Source organism: Pseudochaenichthys georgianus, chromosome 7 (assembly GCF_902827115.2).
Source record: "Pseudochaenichthys georgianus chromosome 7, fPseGeo1.2, whole genome shotgun sequence".
NCBI classification, from domain to species: domain Eukaryota; kingdom Metazoa; phylum Chordata; class Actinopteri; order Perciformes; family Channichthyidae; genus Pseudochaenichthys; species Pseudochaenichthys georgianus.
The window spans coordinates 19,439,032-19,448,219 of NC_047509.1; the positions used below are offsets into that span (position 1 = coordinate 19,439,032).

General features: G+C 39.6%; 1 protein-coding gene across 1 annotated transcript; it reads right to left on the reverse strand.

Moving 5' to 3' along the window:
• hoxc13a (homeobox C13a) lies at positions 1–3,147 on the reverse strand. The gene is made up of 2 exons (XM_034087032.1): positions 2,484–3,147; positions 1–257 (listed from the first exon to the last, which is right to left on the reverse strand). Exons 1-2 carry the CDS (start codon positions 3,145–3,147, stop codon positions 1–3), a joined length of 921 nt encoding a protein of 306 aa, XP_033942923.1.
• Positions 3,148–9,188: the final 6,041 nt, after the last annotated feature.

Consider the following 9,188-nt stretch of genomic DNA (forward strand, 5'->3'; position numbering starts at 1 on the left):
TCAAGTGGTGTGCATGTGATTGCTTTTGGATTTACTGACAAATTTCTTCTCCTTGACTCGCCGGTTTTGGAACCAGATGGTAACTTGACGCTCAGAGAGGTTGGTGCCGGCCGAGATGCGCCTTCTCTTGTCTTTGGTGATGAACTTGCTGGCTGCATACTCTTTCTCAAGCTCCTTCAGCTGCATCTTGGTGTAAGGGACACGTTTTTTACGCCCGCGGCGGTAACTGCTGACCTCAGGCTGCAATGGCACAACATCTAGAAAGAGGGAAAATGCCAAGCAAAATGTTAATGTTGCGCAAAAACACCGCAATGTGCAACTTCACAACATCAGTAGACATTGTATTTGACAAAACTGGTCTATTTCTGAACAAACAGGGTTGATATATAATTACTGACTTTAACTGATAATAAATAGGAAACTAGTTGCAAGGCAATTCAATTTTCAAGGTCGAAACTCGAAGGTGTGTGCGTGTGTGTGTGCGTGCGTGCGTGTGTGTGTGTGCGTGTGTGTGTGTGTGTGTGTGTGTGTGTGTGTGTGTGTGTGTGTGTGTGTGTGTGTGTGTGTGTGTGTGTGTGTGTGTGTGTGTGTGTTTTGGGGGGAAGGTGGAGGGGGTCATAACCAAAATGCAGTCAGGATCTCAGGTGTACTGCACCTGACATGTAAGAGCACAATTATAGAATCGTGGCATAGAGTTCACTATGTAAAATATACTCTTTTGTTGCAGTGTTGAGCAAGCCTATTTTCGTACATGTACAATCAGTATCATGTTATAGCCACTACCATTGTCCTTCGTTTAAAATGAAAAGTGATCAATGTTGTTCCTTAGGTGCATGTCGATACTTAATCTACTATTAACTATCTACTACACAACCATCCTTGTAAACGCTATCTTAGGTCAATCTCTCACATGTGTAATTGAACTGGGTACGATTGTGCAAATATAAACTGCAATAAGTCTCAATGTGGGTGCATTTCACACTAAAAAACGTTTTGAACCATAATGCATTTAAAATGTGTTCTCTGAATTGTCCTTTAAAAAATAGATACATATTTACATACATATTTTGTTCCACTATGTGTTTTAGAAAGCCCCAAAACCGTCTGGCAGTGGCAACGGTTTTTGTTCAAGTAAAGTTCTGGGATTACACCCTTTCGCCAAGACTGGAGTTTAGTGCAAGACAGCCAATGAAAAACAAGACAGGACAAGCATGGCAATACCTTGTGAAATAGTGGCAAGCTGTGACTCATTAGGCTTTTTAATCCATGTCATTTTAAATTCAAGAGTTGTGGATATTTCACCAGTTTGTGTGAATACAACATTATGGAAGTTCTTGATTTGGTAAATCATAATTCAAATATTATCTTCAAGATATTCTTATTGTTCTTAATTTAGTTGTACGTACGTTAAGGATATCTGGGTTACCGTTTTATTATCTTAAAGCAAAAATAGTGTAGGCCTATGTCTGTTTTTGTGTATGTGGTTTGTGAAGCAATTCAGAAATACATGGACAGCGCGCTCTTGTGTTTTGTGCATGTGTGCGCGCGCATTTGACTGCGTGCTCGTGCTTTCGTGGCTTGCTCTTGTGTATTTTCAGGGCAAATGTCGTGTGATAGAGCCAGTAGAGGTCTGAGAACTTCCCTGTTGGAAATAAAAATTCCCACAGATTTCACATACTTAATAAACCCTTGTGGTAAAAGAAGCAGTGTAGTAAAACTCTGTAAACTGCATACTGACCGGGCCTGTGTGTCTATTAGCATATATCGTGCATGTATGAAAGTAAGCAAGGCAAAAGGAGAGCTTGAATATCAAATATTAACTGATCAGTGGTTGTGAAGTACTACAAAACTGATGTCTTTGCAATGCAAATATTGAATAAATGAATCCTTATACAAGCAGAGGACTAAACAGGTCGCTGAGATGCTTGGTACCACCCAGTCACTATATTGTCAAACAGGGGGCAAAGGTATGCACTGTTGTACCTTCATTTTCTACGTGACTGAAACTATATTCATCATATGACTTCCGAAGAATTAGAATACAGGCTGTCGAAAGGAAATGCTCCGTTAGATGTATTATAAAAAGGGGCCATTCAACTGACATTTCCTTTAACTCACAATTATGATTTTTACGCACAGTTCTAGTAGAATGCATATTCGTTTAATGTTAAATGTAAGAATAACATTACCTCTCTAACAGAGTAGGCATGGACATATGATAACTGACATACGACTTGACAGCTGTATTTGTATTCAGCAAACGTATAGTTTCCAGGGAGGTATTTCATAAGTAGATATTGGCCCTTTTACGCAGTAAAATAGATAAACTAAGCAATAACATCAAAGCGGAAAAAAATGTCTAACTACATTTAAATGGCTATTTGGACGTGATGACACGTGTATTAAAAGCATACACGCGGTGGGACTAACGTGAATAACAGCCTAAAGACAGCTTTAAATAACTTAACTGAATTTGTACATACCTGGAAAGGGTGATTTCCAAAGATGAGATGACTGCGTTTGTTCTTTGGAGCAGTACACCTGCCCATCCCAGCCATTGGAGAGAGCCCAGTGTTGGTAACCATCCATGGGGATCAGGGCGTCGTGCCTTGGTTCGGGGTGGGCACTGATACCGGGGACCACTGACATGTCGAGATATCCAGGGACAGCCTGATATGAGCTGGCGAAACTCGGGTAGAAGGCAAACTCTTTCGCCCTGGTGGACAGTTCTTCCGTGGGCAGCGCTGTGCTGGTCTCGGCATATTTATCTGCGGGATGGTACGAGCAGGGCTTCTGCTGCAAGTTCACGTTGTGCGAATGAGACAATCTACAGCCGTAATATGGGTTTCCAAACGGATAACCGTAGCTCAAAGATGCACTGGATGACGTTTGAGGAGCGGGACACTGACGGCCGGCGTCTGGAGAAGAAATATCCGAGTAGACGGAGCCCTGGTGGGTCGCTATGGAGCCAGAATGTCGTCCCAGCGCGGGGTGCGACATTAGGTCCCTGCAGTGGGTCGCAGGGCAATTACCGCTCAGTCCCTCCATTGTTTGGCTTTTATTCTGGTTGTTTTCATTCGGGCTTTTTTCATAAACGTACATCAAGGTGTCCGCCCAGCGTGGATGCAGAACCAGCGAAGTCGTCATATCAGGGGCTGCCGATGCTTTTTAAAAGTCGACTACTCCAAGACGGACACCTCATTTCCAACTACATTTTACACCAAGCGCATGCGCACACAAGACCCCCGTGTGTCCACTTCATTAAGAATCTGGCACGTGATACGCTAACAAGTCCTACGAGATCGGGCTTGCGAGTTGGGGCAGAACAGCCCTTTAAAGACCCACTGCCTCCCATGTCACCGTTTTTTCCTACAGAATATCGAGACATATCATTGGTTTAAATCACCTAGACCCACACCCTTAAAGGGGAGTATATGGACACTTTTAAGATCGAGGCAAACTAAAACAACCTGTGAATTTTGGCCGACTCCGAAGACTGCCAGATAATATGATAACATATGAGACATGTTAGTTGTTACATGGAAAGGAGAACAAATAATATATTTCAATTGAATCGCTCAACTGAAATATGCATTTGTGCAGGCATTTTGTGTTTCACTCGTTACAGGGATATGTTCGGCTGAGCTTAAATTTCACTATTTCATATTATACATATAACGTGATTTAATCTGAAATGCATGCAATGTAGTCAATTGGATGTATATCATATAACAAAGTATTCAACATTAATAAATACAGTGCTCTCAACGCATATGTATCCTTCCAATCTTATCCAAACTCCTTTTTGAAGGACGCATTTCCTTTAAACCCGTAATACACTTCCATGGGTCAACTATTAACATCCTGAGATGAGATTATGTGACTATTACTTTTCCAAAAGGACTAATATTTATGTTTTCTACTAATCTTGCCTTTCAGAGGTTGATATTGTGTAGCCTAAATATAGCGGAATAAAACTCTTGCAAGTGTAACCATTCAGTCAGTCAGAAATAAAATCTACTTAGTATCTACAGGGTGTATGCGTGTGTTTTCTGTGGTACAACCAGAACTAAGACTTTGACAAAGATAACTGTGTTCAATGGTTGTCGTTGCACCTTAGCATTAACAGCCACAGGACGAGGTGAAAGCTCAGGTAAAATACTGTCATTTTTATTACCGTTCAGTAGCCTACACAGTATATTCTGTGAAGGGATAATTACAGTAATCAGCTATGAATCATATATTCTTCTAGTTTATACAGGTTGCATCTACATGTGAGCGAAGACATTTTCAGTAGTATTCTCGATTAGGCCCAAAAGATTTTTCAGCGACAACGTGACCAATTTAAATGAGGATAAAACGACTTCATGTGATGTTTTTGTATCACTAAGCTATTCATTCATAACATTGAGTAAGAGGACGCTCTAAGGCGAGAATAAGAACAATGGTCGCTTTCAGCAGGAGTATATTTACAGATATCACTCAAAAACACTTTAATTGAAATGCGGACCTGTTTTCCATAAACTCCTCTTTTATGCACGCATCGTCCTTTAGATTTTAAAATCTGGTTATAGCTCTATTTTGAATCCAAAATGTATTTTTAGTTCATCTAATTTCAGGGCGTTGTATCACAATGGTATATCCATCTCCTTTTACAATAAACACTATAAGATATTATTTAAAACTGTATTTTTAATTGAAATTATTAGATTGCACAGGCCCAGTTGTCCGTCAAATTGAGTTTTAGCTATGCCTATATGAGTCACTCATAAAGCATGCCGTGCGAAGGGTTCCTAGTTTATCAACGTTATTGCACTGCTGAGTTTCCTTGGGAATAATCAGGCCACCGTTTGTGTACCAAGGAAGCTAGACCCCTTTCCCCCCTCGGACAGAGACTATAGTTCTTTTGTCTCAAGGAAATACAACTAAGAAGGGCTCATCCAAACGGCAGCTGCACGGAAGTCCAAGGTCAAGGTAAAAAAAAACGCAGACAAACAGGGTCGTAATCAGAGTCTAGACAGACAAGAATGAACTTCACACTAGAGTATGCATGCAAACTAACTGTTATTTAGAGACCCTTACTCTAAAATATCTTCGGTGTGTGAAGAGAGAGAGAGAGAGAGAGAGAGAGAGAGAGAGAGAGAGAGAGAGAGAGAGAGAGAGAGAGAGAGAGAGAGAGAGAGAGAGAGAGAGAAAGAACTCTAAATAATGCCTTGTGGTTTGATTTTTTCCAAGGATCAGGAATTTGACAGCTTTTGTGCTGCAGGAAACCGTGGCTCTTTCAAAACGAACATTTTCCATGAAAGCTCAGACCTCAACACAAAGTTCCATCATCGTTTACCAGTTTTTAAAATGATAGTAGGCCTATATTATGTTTAGTTTGTTGCATTTTTTCATTCAGCTTAACTTCCACATCAAGCCAAAGTGTCTGTGGTCATAGTTTCCCCCCGTGGGATATACGGACCATGAAGCTTTGGTCAAACAGGCGGCATAGTCTTAGTTATAAAGTTGTTAAATAAAAATAAATACCAGGATTTGATTAAGTCAATTGTAATGTTGCAATGATCATAAATGACACGTCAAACGTCTTTAGGAATCTCCAAATGATTGAAAATATGGATAACAAAATACATTCTCATAAATTATGTTTTACGAAAGAGAAATACAAAGAAAGTACTATCTAATATAAAAGGGACAACTAAATAATTCACAACGAAACATTTTCTATTTTGCAATAATTAATAGACTAGAATTATTCGCGTTTGAGCCAGAAAATTAATAATTAGCCAAATATGAAATATTTAAGCGTCTGGCGCATTTCCACATTAGGCCAACAGCAAAATGAGCACTGCAGCGGCCAAATCTAAAACCAAATATATTCATGCGGTGCTATTATCGAATACACATCCTGCTAAAAGAAATTCACAATTAATTATAATACATCCAACTAACTACTGCTAACGTTAATTATTTTTCTTCATTAACATGTTCAAGTCACACAGGTGCATTCTTAAAGGATGTTTTTCTTTTCCAATTTTCACATTCCAGGGCTGTTTTGTATTTTAATGTTACCACCTATATACTGCCTATCAGGATGGTATTTAAAAATAATCCACCTAACAGCCTATTGTTCTTTTAAAGGCAGCCAATGGATATGTAAGATTATATTTTCTAACCATCTAAACTATTTATTGATGCAGCGTTGGATGTTGGGTGGTGCCTTTGATGTGTATGAATTAAAATAGTATGATGCGTAAACCGAAATGTTATTAATTAGAAATAATTTGTTGGGTTTACATTTAAATGTATACACTGTATACCAATTCCTAACACTCAAACAAGTAGCCATGGGCGAAAGGACACATAATATTCGCGTGCAGCTGTCAGTATTATTTAACCACATTCGAAAATCCAAGTCCACTAAAATCAACCAAAATCCAAGACAGGAAGGAAAAGAACTGCACACTGTTAGCCTGCGTAATTAAAGGAAAAATACATCACCGACAGATTTCACATAATTAAAAAACACTGCTGCAGTGTCAGTTTGTGCATTAGAAGTGTTCAAAACGTCAATTTGTTTGCTGGTTATTACAACTATTCATACAGTGCTCTGGTAAAACTTTACTGGAAAAGGATATGCTTTTAACGAATGTGTTCACATTTCACTGTTTTACGCTCTTAAAAAGCGTAAAACAAATCTACCAAAATGATTACTTTTTCGCTGCAGTTTCACTTATTTCAGGAATTGTTAATTGAAACCACTACCAATATCTCCACAACCAGCCATGATTTGCTGCTTTAAATATCTTGACAACCAGACATCATGTCCTTCCAGACAGGCCCTGTCAGACTGAGAGAGAGAGCCCGTCTGAGGCGGAGGTTTGTGGGGGAGGGGAGAGCACCAATCCCCATACAAATACTGTCTACCTGCGGCTTCCGCTCTCAGGAACTGACTGCATATGCACATGAGTGAGCCGATGGATTTTATGTAATCAAAATATGCTCTTCTATACACACAACGTGTATACAAGTAGCATCTGCAGAAGCCTATGCTCCACCCTATTGAAATCATTCAAACATAGTTCCTCTTTTCCACATTACTACAAAAAGACTCCAATGGAAACTATTCAACATTGTCATTTCTTTGCCTTAATTTAAGGGAAACCTTTTGGCTACACTTTCTGCTGTGAGAGCCCTCCATAAAAAGGACTCCGTGTTTTGTTAAACGCCGCTAAAATGCCAGTAAAAAGCAATACTATCACTTGTCAAACATTGTCTCACCGGTCTTGAGAATGATGCAAATCCCTGGGCATAAAACAGTCTTTGAAGAGGCGAAGTAGCGATCCAAGAATGTGTTGACAGCTTGCAGGTAGACTCTGCGCCATGCATGCTGAAATCAGGCTGCGTTTATGTTTACGAGTTTTCAGCCAGCTTCAGGCTTAGCTATGAGAACTGTTTTTTTATAATAATCAAAGTACACCAAGTGGTAACATTGACAGTGGACAAAGTGAACCAAAGAAAACAAACAAATATATTCTCACAGCAGTATAAAGGCCAAGTGTATTTTCAAAATGAGAATTGGAAGATTTAAGTGAATGAACATGTCACATTCAATGGAATAAACTTTGGACCCATTAAGTGTCTGAACTAATTAAATGGACACACATCTGACTGTAGTGCATATATAAATCTCATAATAAATCAAGGCTGATTTGAAAGTTGCGCATGACTCATGTGCGCATGGTCTGGCGTAACATGTATTTTGCATTTTGGTTCATGTCCTGCAACACTTTCCACAGCAAAATATGAACTTTCGCTTCTTCATACTTCACGTGGCGTCTGTGTGCGTGTGTGTTTTAAAAACAATTGGCCTGTTGTCCAGCACGACGGAGGGAGAGCAGAGCAGTCCACTGTCATGAAAACATTCCTCCAAAACTAAACAGCATCTGAATCTGGTGTTTTCCCTCCGCCTGGCTTTAATTTACGATCAGAAATGTTCATAATTGCATAAAGCAAGACCACTTGCCTTCAATGCCAGCCGTCAGGGTATACGATGTTGGCAATAACATACTAAAATGTTGTCTAAAATATACATAGAGCAGTGCAGTGTTGATCCGTAACAAACAAGAAGAAATGGCTTCAACAAGAGAGGGACATTTCAACACAATCGTTATGCGTAAATAGAGTACTATGGACAGTTCTGTTTTCCATTTCGGCTAGCCACAATCCTAACGTATTTTCTAGTTGTCACTTTACTCACAGAATCTCACTGCATCTGCAGGAACGCATTTCCAACTCAGGACTGACACAAGCATGCACCATTTTGGACTATTATACAACAGAAACTAGAGCAAGGCAGCCCTCAAGTTAAACAAAAAACATCTATTGCAATTGTGCCACTGGTTGAAAGCTGTGTTTGCAAACCACACCGACATTATCTTAAGTATTCGTGAAACGACATACAGTGAATAGGGGACACAAAAAGTATCGAGTTTTAGCGTATGGAGGGAGTAGCCCCCCTCACACTCATTTTACACCAACACTTTCTTATGTCACTCTTCTTAATGTCATCGAAGATATGCAGTGCCGCACATTTATCAAAGTAGATGCTTTAAATTAAGACATTAGGACTCCTTTAAAATTCAGGAGATTTCTGGATTGTTTCTGTATGATAATCATTACGAGGTAAATACATATTTTCTTATTTACCACTGATTATATATATTAGTCTATAGCTGTTGAAAGCCATGCATGAAATAGATTAACTCCAATACTGTTTAAGGCTAATTAATGTTGGATTAACTTTGGATTTGACTCGTTTAACCTCATCCATGCAGGTAGACTAGAGGATGGCTATGGCTAAACCGCAAAATGAAGCAGGCAGGCGGAGTCGCGCCCACAGGACGGAGGGCAGGCTGGCACCGCTGCAGCTAGGCCAGACTGGATCTACGAAATACAACACATGCTTTACAGCTTTTATATTCAGTGCACTTATCATATTGTTATTACACCGTCAGTTGGTCGTTACTCGATGCGCACTGCCAGATTTGTACCAAATTTGAGAGGAAAATATCTATGTGCGTGTCTGGTGGATTATAAAGTGGAATATCACAATTTCGAGTAATATTAAATTACAAGCTACTAGAATAGAAGTGCGGATCACTGGCAAGCATTTTACTCTCTCACCC

Bases quoted from the DNA above. Each gene is read 5' to 3' on its own strand.
- hoxc13a (XM_034087032.1), bottom strand. From the start codon at position 3,147: ATGACGACTTCGCTGGTTCTGCATCCACGCTGGGCGGACACCTTGATG. The intron at 258-2,483 runs GTATGTACAAAT...CCCTCTTTCTAG, and splicing joins TTGGAAATCACCCTTTCCAG to ATGTTGTGCCATTGCAGCCT.